The sequence below is a fragment of the Macaca mulatta genome, chromosome 18 (assembly GCF_049350105.2).
Source record: "Macaca mulatta isolate MMU2019108-1 chromosome 18, T2T-MMU8v2.0, whole genome shotgun sequence".
NCBI lineage: Eukaryota > Metazoa > Chordata > Mammalia > Primates > Cercopithecidae > Macaca > Macaca mulatta.
Window position 1 is genome coordinate 592,254 of NC_133423.1, and position 19,010 is coordinate 611,263.

A 19,010-nucleotide genomic window follows, 5' to 3' on the forward strand; every position below is an offset into this window, starting at 1 on the left:
TCGAGCCCACAGACTTCATCTTCCTTCTCCAACCTGTTAAGCCTATCAGCGCAATTTCATCTCAGTGTCATATTTTCCAGCTTTATAGTGATGTCTCATGTATACCCTATATATGCACAGCATCTCCTGTCATCGATATTGCCTACCAGACTGGTACATTTGTCACAACTGATACTTCTACAGCAAAACATCATTACCACTCCAACTCCATCATTCACATCAGGGTTCATTCTTGGTGTTGTACAATATATGGGTCTGGACAAATGTATAACATGTATCCACCATTACAGTATCATACAGAGATCACATGATACTAAAAATTCTCCTGCTCTGCCTATTCATCCCTGCCTCCCCCCGGCCCCTGGCAACCACTGATCTTCTTTACAGTCTCCATAGTCTTGCCTTTTATAGGATGTTGTAAAGCTGGAATCATACAACAACCTTTTCAGATTGCTTCTTTCACTTAGCAATATGCCCTTTAAGTTTCCTCCGTGTCTTTTTATGGATAGCTCATTCATTTTCAGCCTCATATAATATCCCATTGTCTGGATGTACCACAGCTCACTTATACATTCACCTACTGAGGGGCATTTTGGTTGCTTCCAAGTTTTGACAACTATGAATAAGGCTGTTCTAAATATCTACTTGCAGGCTTTTTGTGTAGACATAAGTTTTCAACTCCTTTGAGCAAATGCCAAGGAGTGTAATTGCTTTATCATATGGTAAGAGTATATTTAGTTTTGTAAGAAACCACCAATCTGTCTTCCTAAAGGCTGTTCTATTTTGCATTAAGACCCGCAATGAATGAGAGAGAATTCCCACTGCTCCACATCTTCACAGGCTTTGGTGTTGATAGTGTTCTGGATTCTGGTGTAGTGATATCTTACTGTTGCTTTCATCTGCATTTCTCTATGACACATGATGTGAAGCATGATTTCATACATCGATTTGCCATCTCTATATCTTCTTAGATGAGGCATCTGTTAGTCTTTGACCCATTAATGTGATGAATTACGTTAATTGGCTTTTCAATGTTAAACCAGCTTTGGATATGTGAAATTCCATGTGGTTTTAGTGCACAATTTTTGTTAGATTTAATTTGCTTATATTTTATTGAAGATTACTGCATCTATGTTCATGAGAGATGTTCTGTAGTTTTCTTGTAATATTTTGTTATTAAAATGGTATTTGGTATTAAAATGATGCTGGCTCTATAGAATGAGTTAAGAAGTATTCCTCAGCCTCTATGTTCTGAAAGAGATTGTAGATAATTGGTATAATTTCTTCTTAGATGTTTGGTAGAATTCACCAGTGAACCCACCTGGGCCTGGCACTTCCTGTTTTGAAAGGTTATTAACCACTGATTCAATTTAACAGATACAGGTCCATACAGATCGTTTCTTCTTGTTCAAATTTTGGCAGATTCTGTCTTTAAAGAAATTGGTTCATTTCATCCACGTTATCAAATTTGTGGCCATAGAGTTGTTCATAATATTTATTGTCCTTTTAATGTCCATGGGATCTGTAGTTATGTTCCTTATTTCATTTCTGATATTGGTAATTTATCTGCTGTATTTCTTTTTCTTGTTAGAGGCTTACAAATTTCTCTCAAAGAACCAGCTTTTGGTTTCATTGATTTTTCTCTACTGATATTCTGTTTTCAATGTATTGATTTCTGCTCTTTCATTATTTGTCTCCTGCTTAGAATTTAATTTGATGATGTTTTTCTCGTTTTCGAAGGTGGAAGCTGATTGATTTTAGATCTTGTTTTTTTTAACGTATGCATTTAAATCTATACATTTCCCTATAAACATTACTGTCATTGCAGCTCACAAATTTTAACAAGTTTTCATTTTCATTTACTTCAAAAATTCGAAGAAATCTTCAGATTTCTTCCTTGAACAATATAGTATGTATAAGTGTATTGTTTAATATCCTAATATATTTTCCAGTCATCTATTATTGATTTCTACTTTACTGTGGTTGAGAACACACTTGTTTGATTCCTATTCTTTTAAATTTGTTAAGGTGTGTTTTATGGACCACAACATGGTATGTCTTGGTGAATGTTCTGTATTCTGTTGTTGTTGGAGGAAATAGTCTATAAACGTCAGTTATATACAGTTGACTGAGGATGCCGATTTCAATTTTGTCCTGATTTTCTGGCTACTGAATTGGTCCATTTCTGATAAAGGGGTGTTAACCTCTCCAACTATACTAGTGGGTTAATTACTTCTCCTTGAAGTGTATCGGTTTTTGCTTTGGCATTCTGATGCTTTGTTAGCAAAAATACATTTCAGGATTGTTACATCTTCTTGGAGAATTGACCCCTTTATTGCGTAATAATCATCTCTGGTAACTTTCCTTGATGTAAAGCCAACTCTGTCTGAAATTAATATCACCACTTCCATTTTTCAAAATGAGTGTTGGCGGGGTACGGTGGCTCATGCCTGTAATCCCAGCACTTTAGGAGGCCAAGGCGGGATGATCACCTGAGGTCAGGAGTTCAAGACCAGCCTGGCCAACATGGGGAAATCCCATCTGTACAAAAATAGAAAAAAAAAAAAAAAATTACCCGGGCATGACGACAAATGCCTGTAATCCCAGCTACTCGGGAGGCTGAGGGAGAATCACTTGAACCTGGGAGGCAGAGGTTGCAGTGAGATGAGATCAGGCCATTGCACACCAAAAAATTAGTGTTAACATTTATATCTTTTTCCATCCCTTTACTCTTGATCTATATGTAGGTCTTTATATCTAAAGTGGATTTCTTATAGACAATATATAGTTCGGTACATTTGGACTGACATTGAAAGTAATGATATACAGTTGAATTAACATCTACCATATTTGTTACTATTTTCTATTTGTTGCCCTTGTTCTTTGTTTTTGTGTTTCACTCTTTTTTTTTCCTTGTGGTCTTAATTGAGCATTTTCTATGATTTATTTTCTTTCCTTTCTTAGCATATCAGTTCTTTTTTTTTTTTTTTCCTTTTTTTTTTAAAGTGGCTGCCTTGGAATTTGCAATATAAATTTACAAGTAACCCAAGTCCACTTTCAAACGACACTACACTGGTTTCTTGATAATGCAAGCACACTATAATAACAAAATAATCCTAATTCCTAATTGCTCTGTCCCATCCCTTGGGTATCACTGCTCTCATTCATTTCACTTATATTTAAGTGTGTGTATATGACATATTTACTGTCACTATTATGAATGAACTGTTATGTTAGATCTATTAAGAAAAATGAAAGATTTTCTTCTACCTTCACTATTTCTTCTTTAATGCTTTTTGTTTTTCTATTTATTTTTTTAAACAGACAAGGTCTTTCTCTGTAGCCCAGGCTGGAGTGGAGCAGCATCATTATAGCTCACCACAGCCTTGAACGGGATCCTGGGCTCAAGAAGTGACCCATCTCAGCCTCTCAAAGTAGCTGGCACTATAGGTGTTGGCCACCACGTTTGGCTTTTTTTTAATGAGACAGAGTCTCACTACGTTGCCCAGGCTGGTCTCAACTAAGCGGCCTCCAGCTGTACTCCCATCTTTGCCTCCCAGAGTGTTAGGATGACAGGTGTGAGCCCTGTAAACAGACTGTGCCCTTCCTTTCTTTGTGTACAGCTGAGTTACTGACCTCTACTATTTTCTCTAAAGAACTTTGACCATTTTTTGCAAGGCAGGTCTACTGGCAACAAATTTTGCAATTTTTGTCGGAGAAGGTCTTTACTTTTTCTTCACTTTTGAAAGATAATTTCACAGAGTATAGACTTCTAGGTTAATGGAATTTTTTTCCTCTCAATAGTTTAAATACTTCACTTCTTGCTTTCATGGTGTTTGAGGGGAAGTTGAATATAATTCTTATCTTTGATCTTCCATAGGGAAGGAGATTACTCCGGTTTGCTTTTTAATCTTTGATTCACCATAGTTTGAATATTTTATGCCCAAGTAGAGTTTATTTTTGTTTTGTTTTTGTCGTCGTCGTTTTTACATTTATCCTTCTTCGTGTTTCTTGAGCTTCCTGGATCTATGGTTTGGTGTGTCTGGCATTAATCTGAGGAAATTCAGCTATTACTGTTACAAATAGTTCTTCTGTTCCTCTTTCTTCCCCCTTGTATTACCGTTATGCATATTTTATGCCTCTGTGGAAGTCCCATAGTGCTTGGATACTCTGTTCTTTTTTGCTTTTCAGTTCTGGAGGTTGGAGTTGGGTATTTCCCTTTCCACCAGGTCAGAAGGCTCTGATAAAATCCCACCTGGTTAGTCTCTAGTTAACAAGCTTCTCTGGAAGGTAGACCTAGTGAAGAGTGCACCTACATATTGAAAAATGATTCCTATTCTCTTTCCCCTGTAGTAAGTATGAGGGGATTTTTCTCTGATGTTTACTTCAAGAACCTGGTTGAGTTTCTGATGATACAACTCACAAAAGCATGAGACCCATATGCACAGGCCTCCCGGAGGTTTTAACTCTCAGATGTGGCCACACCTCACTGCAGCAATTTGTCAATTCCAGTTCAGGTTTTCCAATCCCAGCGTGGGTTCCTTGGAGCATTGTGCTCCAGTGTATGGTAATTCTCCGCTTTACCTGTCCAGCCAATCTGGGGACAGTGGCTTGCCTGTGACCTCACGTCTCTTGCAGGTTTAAGAAGAGCAGCTGATTTTTCAGTTTGCTCAGCTTTTTACCTGTGAGGAGGGAGTGACAATTCTCAAGATTATCGTGTACGGAACCTGAAATTCCCCAACTCCATTATAGTAAAAAGTGTCTTCCCTTCCTCTGGCCCAAGAATTAAAATATTTTCGTTCTTTGACACATTGTAATTTGATTCCCTAAATATTTATAATTGTAGATTTAAAAACTCGGTCTTCTGCTGGATCAGACATCTAGACAGGCACTTTCCAACAGAATTATGAGAGTCCTGTTATAGAACTTGAAACCTTCCTTGTAGCCTCATATAAATATATAAACAGGTACAATTAATTTTACTAGTATATTTTTAACTCAAAATGCTCATACTATACTTTCAATAAGAAATACAAATAGGCCGGGTGAGATGGCTCACATCTGTAATCCCAGCACTTTGGAAGGCTGAGGCGGGTGGATCACGAGATCAGGAGATCGAGACCATCCTGGCTAACACGGTGAAACCCCGTCTCTACTAAAAATACAAAAAATTAGCCAGACGTGGCAGCGGGCAGCTACTTGGGAGGCTGAGGCAGGAGAATGGCATGAACCCGGGAGGCAGAGATTGCAGTGAGCCGAGATCGCGCCACTGCACTCTAGCCTGGGCAACAGAGTGAGACTCCATCTCAAAAAAAAAAAAAAAAAAATACAATATTTTCTATTTTTTATATTAACTGACATGTCTTTCACGCAGCAAATCCACTTCAGACCGGGCGCACTTCATGTGCTCAGCCGCCGCATGTGGTGAGTGACAGAGACCATCCTGCCTGTGTGTGCACTTTTTACTGCCTTTTTCTTGACCACGATTCTACCTCCTGTTTCTCTGTGTATGCAGTGATTATTTGCTGAGTATTACACATTGTAGGTAACATGTTGAGCACACTCAGGATCCCTAACCTTCCTCTGAAGCTTTCCAGCTCTTGTTTTAGTAGGTAGCACAGGCACTGCTGGGTCATTGTGACGTGGACAGGCTTGGATTGATTCGCTGCTGGTGTGGATCTGTGGAGAGCTCCAATCCTGCACCCACTCCGATCTCCCCCTCCTGGATGTGGTAGGGTGGCCATGCTCCGCTCACACCTGAGCTCCTTCCGAGCTCTGCATTCTGGACTTGATAGGATGGCCCTGCTCCACCCACACCTGAGCTCTCGGCGCCACAGTCTGCAGGTGTTCTCCAGAGGGCAAGTGTACTGTGGGTGCGTCTCATTCATTCTCCTGCCCTCGCCCTCAGGTTCTGGCTGGCACAGCTCTTGTCACAGACTAAAAACAGCCACCTCATTCGGTTTGTGCAGTTTTACAGTTGTTTACGGCAGATGTGTGATTTGGGTCCCTGTTCTCTGATCATGACTAGAAATTTTGGCAAATGATTCTTATATCTTTACATTTGAAAACTAAAGGCAAGTTTCACCCAAAGAATATTAGTGTTGCAACAATCCTAATGAGTGTTTCTCCAGAAACTATAATCCAGGTCAGCAGTCCGTCATTTCATAGAAGATAAACTTCAAGAACATTCTCTGAAGGGCAATGAAACTCAGTAAGATCTTACCACTGTTACCAACAACTAAGAAAAGTAGGTAGGAAATGCAGCTAAGATTTTGATCGAGTAAGTACGGTAATAAACATGCAAACTATCGCTAAGCACAAAATAGGGAGGGAGTAAAAAATTTTTATGATATTGACATTTATGATTTTACAAAACTGCCCCATGTGATATCAAGAGGACTCCTGATGGAAATTTACAAAGGATGCTTTATGGTTTATATAAAAATGTTAGTCAAATCCAAATATTTCACAAAAATAACATTTCAAATAATATTCTTTTATATTTTGTAGACATCTGTACAGTGAGGTTATTCATCACGCATGACCCAGTAACATTTCTTAGCGGTTGGATTCAATACGAGAAATAAGCAAATAACCGCACTGCTTCTTCCATTTCAAAGTCATTTCTCTTATAAAAAGTGGTGAAGAAAAATGCCCGTTGCCTTACATACTGGTTAGTGCCAAAAATTTGGTTTAAAATATTTCAAGTGGGTTATCCTTTTACGTCCATGTTGTTAGTTACACAAAGAACACACACAAATGCAATTTTTTTACCATAAGTTTTTGCAAATTATAACCATAAACTAAAGAAACAGGATTAAGCATATTATTTTTTGAGATAGGGTCTAGCTCTGTTGCCCAGGCTGGAGTGCAGTGGCATGATCATGGCTCACCGCAGCCTCAACCTCCCCCGGCCCAGGTGATTCTCCCACCCCAGCCTCCTGAGCAGCTGGGACCACAGGCACATACCACCATGCCCGGCTGATTTCTGTATTTTTTGTAGGGATAAGCTTTGGAATGTTGCCCAGGCTAGTCTCAAACGCCAGGACTCAAGCAATCTGCCTGCCTTGGCTTCCCAAAGTGCTGAGGTTACAGGCATGAGCCACCACGCCTGGCCTAATCCTTTCTAAAGAGTCTCTATTTATTTTTCTTTTCTTTTCTTTTTTTGAGACGGAGTCTCTCTCTGTTGCTCGGGTTGGAGTGCAGTGGCCGGATCTCAGCTCACTGCAAGCTCCGCCTCCCGGGTTTACGCCATTCTCCTGCCTCAGCCTCCTGTGTAGCTAAAACTACAGGCGCCCGCCACCTTGTCCAGCTAGTTTTTTGTATTTTTTAGTAGAGACGGGGTTTTACCGTGTTAGCCAGGATGGTCTCGATCTCCTGACCTCGTGATCCACCCGTCTCGGCCTCCCAAAGTGCTAGGATTACAGGCTTGAGCCACCGCGCCCGGCCTTATTGTTACATTTTTCTAATTGAGATGGGAGTCTTGCTCTGTTGCCCCGGCTGGAGTGCAGTGGTGGCACCTCAGCTGACAGCAACCTCTGCCTCCCGGGCTCAAGTGATTCTCCCACCTCAGCCTCCCAAGTAGCTGGGACTACAGGTGTACACCACCAGGCTCAGCTAATTTTTTGTACTTTTGGTGCAGACAAGATGTACAAAAGGCGTTTCTGTACATTTTGCCATGTTTTCCAGGCTGGCCTTGAACCCTTGGGCTCAAGCCACACACCTGCACTGGACTCCCAAAGTGCTGGAGTTATAGGCATGAGCTACTGTGCCCAGCCCTTAATCATGTGCTGTGACTTAATATTAAAATAAAGAAAGGGAGGAGTCCAAGGGAGCACGTAGGCAGAAAGGGCTCCTTTGCCAACAACCTTGCTAGCACGGCATTCACTCCCTTGCCTGCTGGCATTGCGCTCTTTAGATGAAGAACACTTTATGTGTAAATGAAAAACAAGAACAACACAGGAACACCCTGTCTCTACAAAAACTTAAAACTTAGCTGGGTGTGGTGGTGAGCACCTGTGGTCCCAGCTGCTTGAGGCTGAAGTGGGAGGACCGCTTGAGCCCAGGTGGTCACAGCTGCATTGAGCCAAGAGCTGCCATCATGATGCTGAATTCCAACCTTGGTGAGAGAGCAAGACATTGTCTCAAAACAAAAAGCAACGAAAACCCAAAATGATGTACTGTAAGTTCTGTCCTATAAATTCCACTACCTTCATTTGTAAAGGTACATAAAGGTGAAACTCAGGAGCTGCTTGCTGTAATGTGGACATATGCTTGATCTCAGCTCTGATCTGAAGCACATCCTTCTGTCTCACTGCTTCCCAAGTCTAAGCTAAACTTCAAAAGTAAAAATACTCCCCAAAATGTTGTACATTTTCAACTATTCATATTGTACCTTAAGTTTCTCTTGTATTGGAGGAAAAACACGGTGTCATTTAAAGTGATATGTAGCTTCAAAGTGGGATGTAAGGTGATTCAAGTCCTTTGAGAAGACAAGCTTGTAACAATGACATGAATAATGTTGGAATAAAAATCACAGAAACTAAACATCAAATAACGTAGGTTCAATCTGTGTCCTTAACAAGTATCCGGATAACTAGACTTTCTGCTTTCCTTGGGTGTGAAGATCATGAAATGTAGTTTATAATTATTTGGGTAGAGAAAATAGAGAATTTGGGTAGTTATGTAAAATTCAAGATTAAAGAAAAGCAGTATTATATAGCAGAAATATAAATTGGCTATTACCTTTAGTAATTTAGATCAGGGGTTGGCAGGTCTGTGCATCAAATCTGGTTCACTGTGCTTGTAAATATAGTTTTATTGGTACTCAGCCATAGGCACTTGCTATCACCCATGGCTGAGGACAGAGTTAAGTGGTTGTAAGAGACCTTATGGCCTGCAGGAACTAAAATACCAGCTGGCACCTTGCAGGCAAAGTTTATGACCTGATTCGGGTAGCTGCTTAAACTGTCCAATTCGCTTGTTCTAAAACAATCCAACAATACAGCACACTTATCTGAAGATTTGAGAACACGCATGCACCAGCCTAATCAGAAGAAAAGTCCAATTCCACCCAGAGGGCTACAAAAAACTCTTCCCTTTTCCATACAAGGAATTAAATGAATAAAACTGTGTGAGATTTTACTGGTATGTATCATATGCACGAGTCTTGATGAAAAGTTAAAAACGTGTATTTATACAGATACATAATGTTACTTTTCCTTCCACGTTTAACTCATACACTGTTTTTGGAATTCTGGTTCACAAAATCTGCATTTCTGCACCATGATTTTGAAGGCAAAAACCCGAATGCTGAGCCAGTGGTCAATTCTGAGGGGCCCAGCATGTTCAGGAGGCAGTGTCAAGGAGCGTGTCCCTTACCTGGAGGGGTGTAGGCATCCATGGAGGTCTGCACGACCAGGGACCTGCGTTTGGAAGGCATAGGCACCGCCATCTTCCACTCTTTGTGTTTGGCCAGAGCTGCCTGGACAGCTTCCGTGTGGACGTCTGAAACGGAGAGAGCTCAATCACTCAGGGCTCAGCTGAGGTCCCAGTGGCCAAGCTGTACCCTCCTCTCTGTCCCCGCAGCACGGTTCATCCACCTTCTCAAACTCACCAACAGATGGGTAGGTGAGGAAAGAAAATCAGTGTTTACAATTCCAGTAAAAACATTAAAATTTATTCACAGACTTTTAATTATTCATTTTATTACTGCAGAATCCATGTCCACAAGCAAACACTGGCTGTAAACTGCGCTGAGATTTTTCTTTTTAGGGTGAATGGACCTTGATCTTTGGAGATTCTTTGTAGGTCACACGTTTGAGCCTCCAAATCCTTTCACTGTACCACTGAGAGGCGTGCACACGCCTCGCACCCCAACTCACACAGCCACAGTCGCAGCTCAGCTCAATACCAGCCATGGGCCAGGACTGTGTTGGCTATGGATAAGGTATGGCTGTGTCCCCACCCAAATTTCAACTTGAATTGTACCTCCCAGAATTCCCATGTGTTGTGGGAGCGACCTAGGGAGAGGTAATTGAATCACTGGGGCCCATCTTTCCTGTGCTATTCTTGTGATAGTGAATAAGTCTCATGAGATCTCATGGTTTATCAGGGGTTTCCGCTTTTGCTTCTACCTCGTTTTCTCTTGCTGCTGACATGTAAGAAGTGCCTTTCGCTTCCCACCATGATTCTGAGGCCTCCCCACTATGCGGAACTGCAAGGCCAACTAAATCTTTTTCTTCCCAGTCCCGGGCATGTCTTTATCAGCAGCGTGAAAAGAGACTAAAACAACCATTAACACATTTTGTGGCTATTAACCCATTACATTAATTCCACACATTCACTGAATGCCTTCTCTGTAAGTCCCTACGGGCTGGGGACGCAGTGGTGATAAGGCAGACAGTCTCATGGCATCTCACGCAGGCCACTTCTTAAGGGACGAGACAAGTGATACATGGGCTAGAGAATTAAAGCAGAGACAGATGCAGCGGCAACTCCAAACTGTGAAGCCAGGGAAGAACCCTCTTAACACAGAATCAGAACAACGGGAATGAAACATACCGGCTGTCAAGATGAGAATCTTTGAGACACAGGCAAAAACCCGCTCAAAGGCCCTAAATTGTCAGTGAGAACGGTGTTAGCAGAATAAAAACACCACCAAAAATGGCCAGCGTGAGTGAAGACGGCTTGGGGCAGTTTTCTCTGAAGCTGCGAGAATAATCCCATGAAAGGGAATCGGACGTGGCTTTCTGGCTTAAACCCCCCAAGCTGCCACCTGAGACAGGACCCAGACCCTCAGCATCACGCCCACAAGCAGATCATCACACTGCTTGGTCTTGGTCAGCCTTTGTGCACACTTCTCTCCCTAACTAAAGAGCCTGGTCATCTGGCCACTATTTCTAATTCCCAGGTCAAAAACCACTATGTGACTGACTTGGCTCATGGCCAAAAACTGAAGGGATCAGTGAAGTGACAGTCCACTCACTTCCACAAATCGCTTTTTGTTTTGCATATTCTCCCTTTTAAACTTTTTGGATGTAATTTCAAACACACAGAAAATCTGCAAGACCAGCGTAGCGAATTCCCACATAACTTACCAGGCTCAACTTAGGCCCAAATGCTCCTATCTTACATCACTGCTTTCCCCCCTCCCCCATGAATTTTCTAAGTCAAATGAAAATAAATTTCAGATACTATGTCCTTCCATACCTAAATGTTTCAACGTATTTCCTCAACACAAGGATATGCTCTCACATTCATTTTCCTCAAGATCGGGAAATTTAACTGTCATATACAAAGTTCACTTTCAAATGGTGTCAACTGTCTCCATAATTTTTTTACTTTGTCCTCCTATTTGAAGATCCAATCCAGGATCATGAATTGATTTGTCATGTGATTTTTACCCGTCCAGAATCCAAGTTTCTCAGCTTTTGTGTTTCTTGAAATTGGAAATGTTAAAGGATACAGGTCAGTTATTTTACAGCTTGTCCTTTATTTTGGTAACTTCCGGACTAGACTCAAGAGTATGCATTTTAGCAGGGACACCGCAGACGTCTGTCCTGTGTGGCAATGTTAACATCGGCAACTCAGTGAAGGTGGTGCTTACGTGCCTCCAAAGCAAAGATGCTACTTCTCGCGTTGAAATTAAGATTTGGGAGGAGACACCCTGACACTATGTGCATATTCTGTTTTCCATCAATTCTTCACTACTAGTTTTAGCATCCACTGATTTCCTGTCATTCCTTCTAAATCATTAGATCTTCCATATTCACTGAAAAATAATTATTCTATCTTTCAGCATTCATTTACCTATGTCCATATGTACTCATGGAGTCTGGCTTGGTGGGTGATGATTCATAGTTACAATGGTTTGTTCTGTTGCTCAACTGGTCCCAGATTTGACACCGGATTCCCCAGCCCTTAGACCAGGGCTCCTTCTAGTGAAGAACCGTGTTTGGAAGCTAAGAGTGGGCACCGGGTGCTGCTGGGCATTGCCAGCAAGTAGAACACACAACACGCATGTACACGCATATGCACCCACACCCATCCACAGGCACTTCTATCCCTGTCTACATCTGTCGGGAGCCACCAGCTTATACTGGTACCTCCTGCTGCAACCGAATCCCACGTGATCCATTCCAGGCTTTGGCCTTTTCTTATTTCTACCTCTTACCAAGAAAGAAACCTGGGTCCTGTAACACTCAATATATTCACTGATTTATTAAACTTATTTGCTTAAGCCTGGAGATACAGAAATGCTTTCAGAATTGCTATCTAATACCACTGTGAAAAATCTATCGAGTTCAGTGCTCATTTGTAATTATTTTTTCATTGTTTTTTTGGAAGGGAGAGAGTACAAAGTATACACAGTGAAATGTTCAGATCTTGAGTACACTTGGCGCATTACGATAAATGGAAATTTATTACCCGAATCAAATCTTTTGCGTCAAAGTTCCCACAAGTCCCCTCCCAGCCCTCAAGAGACAGCCACTGTTCATTCTCGAGGAGTGTTCTTGGTGCTCTTCCGTCGCCCGAGACTCGCATAGATTCTCCATCGTCACATGGACTCCACGGCGTGGTGTTCACTCTCTGCTCAATTCAAGGCTCCTGGAACTCATCCCCGTTGTCTGTTTTGGTTTCAGTATTTTGTACGTTTTTCCTGATGGGAACTAGGACAATGTATGAATATATCAGAATTTGCTCATGTTTCTCCAGATGAGAGAGATTTATGTTGTTTCCAGTTCTTGGCTCTGACAATTTACTCTGGAGATAATGTGCATTCTTTTACAAGGACACACATTTTCAGCTCTCCTTGGTGAACGTCTACAGCGTACCTGCTGGGCCATATGGTAAGTGTACATGTTTTAAAGAAACTGCCACAGTTTGCTGAAGTGGCTGTGCCATTTTAAGTCTCCATCAGTCTGAGATCCAGTCTGTCTTATCTTCACCAGCACCTGCTACTGTCCTCCCTTCTCCAGTCTTGTGAAGGGGAACCTTGTGGGTTTAAGTTGTACTTACCCAATGACTCCCTGGTGAGCACCTTTCACGGGCCACTGGGCATCTGTATACATCTGTTGCGAAGTGTCCATCTTGCATGCTTGCAAAATTCACACCATTTCTGGTTGTTTGTACATTTCCTAAAATATTCTAAATAAGGCCCTATGTCTTCTGTACATCAAGCATCTCCCTGCTTCCAAGTCTTTATGCCTTTTAGTTCTCCTGACTCACTTCACGGACGAGGGCCCCAGTGCGCACCATGCGAACCTGAACCACTGAGAATGGCCATGCTCCCGACACCCCTGACTATGGGCAGAGCTCCCCCGGCTGCCACCACCGAGGAGGGGGGTCAGCTCTGGTTTTTCAGGAGTGGCCTTTATCAAATGGAGAAAGTTCCCTTCTGTTCCTGATGTGGTAGGAAATTCGTATAAGGACTATTAAATTTCAACAGATGTTTTTCAGTGTCTACCGAGAGGATAAAATAAATGGGTTTTCTGCTTTATTTTTTGTTAATGTGGTGAATTACATTGATTTTTGAATGATAAGCCAAAATGTACAATGCAAAACTACAGATCATGAGAACAAACTCTAAGTGTTCATGGTATTCTTATATCCCTTTTACATATTTCTGGGTTTTATTTAGTAAGAATTTGTTCAAAGCTTTGGCATCTGTATGTCAACAAGAGTGAAAGACGTGAGATTTTGCCTCGCATGCAAACTAACAAAGGGAGCCAGCACCAGCCCAATGCACTGACGGAGCCGGGACATTTCCGGGCCAGAAACAAAGGGCTTGTCACACACAGTGGGGCAGCAGGACCCACTCACCCCTGTCGATATTCAGGATCACACTGTGGGGCAGCGGGACCCACTCGCCCCCGTCAATACTCAGCAACGTCCTGTATCCCTGTACAAAGACAAGATGTTATTTAGGCAAAACAAAATTAATGATCATGTAAAGAACCGCTTACATTTTTCTCTTCTGAGAAAATTTGTCTTTAGCAACCATGGCTCTCAAGGCACTCACTTGCACATTATACATAATACTGCTTGTGGCCAAAGTTATGGTACCTTCCTATTCTTAAATAATTTACCAAGAGTTCTGAAAGGCGAGTATTTTAAAGAGAAAAGTGGTATGTGGGTTACCCAGGCTAAGGAGTGAGTTAGCCGGACAATTCTTGTGAAATATGTGCTTTTTCTAATTAGAAAATCTGAGAACAAGGTAACAGTGTGAGTCTGTTATCTCCACGAAGGAGTGAAATGGGTGCTGGGAAATTGAAGGAGCTTCAGAACGGGAATCTCACAACCTCAAATGGGGAGACTGGCAATTGGGAAAGCAGTCGCTCTGATTCATGGAGTTTTCGGAGATTCACGTCCACTCCGTGCTGCATTTGAGCGACTTTTCTTCTTGTGATGTGGACACGACAGAAGAGAGGTCCCACGTGGACATTCGGCATTTGTGAGGGTCTGGCACCATGACTCACTTCCATAGATTTAACATGTTTATGTATAAATTACAATGGCTCAACTGTATAAAAACTGATAGCAGTTATAGATCAATTCCCTCATTTCTCACTTGGGCCACACTTCCTGTTTCTGCAAGAACATATCGCTTGGCTAGAAGACACGAGGTTGACATTGAAAGGAAAAAGGACCTTGTATAAAAATGATGCAGAGAATTCTTCTCAAAGGCCACTGGGACACACACTTTGTTGGTGACCAGCTGTCTACCGGCACGGCAGCGAGACAGACAGAGCTCCATGCGTGAGCAGTCACAGCTCCCGTGACCCACACCAAGACCCCCAGGGTGACGAAAGGCCAACCAGCAGCCTTGGAACGTACACTTCCTTCCTGAAATAGCTTCCCGAGAGACAACAAACAGTGATAATTGCAGGCATTTCTATGACTGGGAAGCAAGAAACCCTCCCAATCCTGTTCCTTCTACACCACATCCAGAACAGGCGTACACCCGGTGTAGAAAGCTCCCAAGGCCTGAACAGATCATTCGAATCTAATTCAGACTGACCTAATCTCTGCAGTGCAGTCCTACAAACAGACTTTCCAAAAGTTACCAAACCACTACCTCAAACCTCATGCTTTCTCTGCTTCGAAAGAGGACATGCGGCTCGGTTTATACAGCCACCAGCACACACACAGGGTATTATCTTATTGCCCTTCAGTGCCAAGAAGAATCCTGTGGTCTCTCACAGTAAAAACAAAACCACAGCCACCACAACCCAGCTTTTCAAGTTGCAGGGAGTTTTACAGCCTCTTTCTATGTCGTCTTCCTTTTTGCCCCAAACTGGATATTCTTTTTACTTTCTCCTTATTTCCTGAATATAATTTGATGAATATAATCAAAGTGCTTGTGTTAGAAGCAACTTTACTTAAACAGAATTGAAAGAACTACATCAAAATATTAAGAGTAGCCATTTCAGGGTGACAAGAGAACAATATATTGTTTTTGTTCATTATATTCAACATTTGCAAAGTTTTTTGCCTTGAGTGTAGTCACTTTTGCAATCAGAGGTTACAGTGCTTGATGGAATGAGGCCATGAAGCACACACACCACCGAGTTTCTAACACAGAGCAATCTGTGAGGAAGGATGGAGACACAGGAAAGGTTCATTTTAAAGCAATGCAGGTGTTTTCTTTATAAAGGCAAAAGACATTTTTTAAAGTGTTTGCATCATACACAAGTCTGCTAAATTTGGTCAAAAAACAGAGAAAACAGTAACAGAAGAACAGTTTAGCCCACAAGGAGACCAGCACACCCAGCTTGAGGCCACTCCAGATGAGGAGTGGAGAGTGGTTTCCTCACAGCTGACCCACAGGATCGGGTAACACAAGCAGAAGGGAAACATGGGGACCACAGAGACATCAGACTGTGGACTTCATAGCAAGAGACAGCAACACAAACTAGCGGAGTAATTAAAAACTATGGTAAAAAGAGGTCCACATTCTATTTTAACCTGAAATCAGTGGCACGGGGACCACCACACCACCCTGCAGTTGCCTCCTCCCTCCCCCACACACAGCAGCCTCCTGGGACAACATCCTACTTCCAACTTGCAGTTGCCTCCCATCCCACCCCCCCCACAGTGGCCCCCTACAACATCATCCTACTTCCACCCTGCAGCTGCCTCCCATCCCCAACACACAGCATCCTCCTGGGACAACCTCCTACTTGCTGCCCACAGCCTGGAGCCCCCAAAGCATGGAGGGGCTTAGCGAGCCACACAGCATTCCCCCTTCACACCTGGGAAGTCAGCCCCTCACTGAAGTGGGTCCTGTGCCCACCAGCTGTGCACGATCAGAGGTGTGAGGTTACGGACCTGGTCACCAACTGTGCAGAGAGGCGTGAGGTCATGGACCTAGTCGCCCGTTGTGCACGATCAGAGGTGTGCAAGGTTCCAGACCTGGTCACCCACTATGCACAATCAGAGGTGTGAGGTGATGGACCCGGTCACTCGCTGGGTATGAATAGAGGTGTGGGTGGTTAGTGACCTGGTCACCAGCTCTGCACAATCAGAGCCATGCGAAGTTACAGACCTGGTCACCAGCTGCACCCAATCAGAAGCTTTTGAGGTTAGGGACCTGGTCACCTGCTGTGCACAGAAGTGTGAGGTTATGGACCTCGTCACCCGCTGTGCATGATCAGAGGTGGGACAGGTTAGGGACCATGTGCGTGGTGATGGACCTGATCAGCAGCCAAGACACCTGACATTTCCAGTGTCATCCTGGCTTCTTTCAAAACTGGAAAAGTCTTCAGATATTTCCCAAAAGCTTGTCCATCTTTGAAAACGATATGCGTGTGCACAGGTGATACTGATGACTGAAGATTGAAGGTTAGAGCATTCCAGCCCCATGCCCTTGTCCCATCCCATCTGCGAAAACTCCCTCTCTGAAGCTCCCTGAACCCTGTGGCAGGCCTGAGACTCAGGTCCAGTGTCCTGTCAGTTATACTGAACAAAATGTAATTCAACACTGGCCATGGGCCCTGTGCTTTAAAAACCACATATAAATCTCCCAAAGAACTACAATCTATGAAAGCTTTCATGGCTAGTATTTTAGGAAGACTGATCAGTCTTGACCTAAATCAAAGCCGACATGCCCAAATTCACTCTGACCCCAGTTTCGTGCACAGGCAGCCATCACCTGGCCATCAGGGTGACCAGCAGCCTGGGCACAGACAGGACCAGCGCCGGTCCCTCTATGCACCTTCAGGGGGCTTCTGAGCTGCTGTCCATGATCAGTGATGGTGACGCCCAGAGCAGCTTTCCGGGAAAGCAGTAAACCTTTCAGGTCCTCACCTCACGAGGATGGCCATGTATAAATCAACCGCCTTTGTTACTGCCCTGCCATTCTCAAAGAGGGGATGGATTAAACTTCTTTATCCACATGCCCAACACAAGGCACACCTGCCCCAGCACGAGGCTCATCTACTTACTCCCGGGAAACTCACACAACCCACAATCAGAGGCCGCACACAATCAGAGACCGCGCACAATCTGAGACCACACACAATCAGAGGCTGCACAGAGACCACACACAATCAGAGACCACACACAGAGACCCACACAATCAGAGGCCACAATCAGAGACTATACACAATCACAGGCTGTGCACAATCAGAGGCCATGCACAATCTCTGCAACCTCATCAGAAACTGTTTCTGACCATTCACTTGAGGCCACCAAGTTTAAATAAGAGGCCCAGGTTTTAAAAGACAGCAGGAGTTCTCTGAAGGCAGACTCCGTGCATTCCACCATCAGCACCATTTGTGCCTGTCACGGTCAGGAAGAACCACAACCACGTCTCGGTGCCCTTGCAGTGCAGGGCGCTGCGTTTCTCCCCCTTTCCAAACCCGCGGCGGCTCCTGGCAACCCAGCGCCTCTGCTCAGCCACGCGCCCCCAAGGCCTTCCTCCCTCATCCCACAGGGGAGCTCCCGCAGCCGGGCTATCTGGCTCATCACTCCAATTCAGTCACTTACACCCTCATTCCAGGCTGAAAATCTCTTCTGAAAATATCCAAATCTTACCCACGTCAGGCTCCATTTTTTCCCCAGAGCTCCTCATCCCCTCCAGAGCAGCAGCTGTGGTGCCCGTGCAGCCGGGGCCTGTGGGCAGATCGGTGGGCTCAGAGTGCCCAGCCCCTCAGGCCCTCTGTGTGTCCCCTTACTCCCTGCTCCCTGGCGTTAATGTCCTCCGTCTTCGATTTCCTGATAGGCAAAAGGGGGTTAATTCTAAGAGTGCTAACCGAACTGGATCACTTAACACCATGTCGGGCCCAGAATACCCCTTGATCAATGACAGATATTGCTGCGCTGTTACCATTGCGCTGGGTCCAGGTTTCCTGTGAGCCCTTTAGGCTCTTTGCCGTAAAGGCCACTCAATGGTCCTGTCCAAGCCTGTCTGTGGCAGATGGACAGGTGAGTGGCCGATGCACACGTGTGATGCTGAATGGGATCGTGCAAAGCTGGCCCTGCGTATTTTGGTCAACGTAAGAAAAAAGTCGCCCATACTTGCTTGCTGCCGCCCTGCGGTGTCCAGAAGGAGCCGCTTAAAGGCAACTGCGCCGCACCTACCTTCTTGGAAGGAGACGGCAAGTCCAGATTGGCTGGAGCTGGGAAGTTGTGCGCTACAGATCAGGGCTGCGTAACCCAGGGAAGGCATCACTCGAAACACGTGCTGGAGGGCGGCCAATCCGACCCGACCGTCCACCTCCAGGGTCAGCCATGGGGCTCCACTTGATGTGTCATCCTGATCACCCCTCACAGAGCAAATGAGCCTTTGACTTCAGCCTGTCCTAGGTACAACACCGACTCCCACCTCCCACGTACTGAACCAGCCTGTTCCGGGGATTGCTGTGGAGGTAGAGGAGCAGGCCCAAGACATCTAGTGGCATTTCCTGGCAAGGACACTCACCATGCTCGACCATAAAACTCGGGTCAACTGGTTTTTCGGAAGGACTGTAATTTACTTGTGGCACGCATGGATACTGATTGACCCA

At 44.0% G+C, this 19,010-nt stretch overlaps 1 protein-coding gene across 5 annotated transcripts in view; it reads right to left on the reverse strand.

Moving 5' to 3' along the window:
* The window catches only part of LOC144336410 (disco-interacting protein 2 homolog B-like), a 105,325-nt gene that overhangs the window by 21,195 nt on the left and 65,120 nt on the right, over nt 1–19,010 (reverse strand). For 4 of the 5 annotated variants that reach the window (XM_077974827.1, XM_077974825.1, XM_077974828.1 and 1 more), the window contains exons 2-3: nt 13,825–13,903; nt 9,382–9,507 (exon numbers count right to left, since the gene is read on the reverse strand). In XM_077974827.1, the coding sequence (XP_077830953.1) occupies nt 9,382–9,507; nt 13,825–13,903 (205 nt within the window). Of the gene's footprint in view, nt 1–3,912; nt 4,683–9,381; nt 9,508–13,824; nt 13,904–19,010 lie in introns of those variants that run through there. The other variant, XM_077974830.1, reaches the window with a different exon arrangement.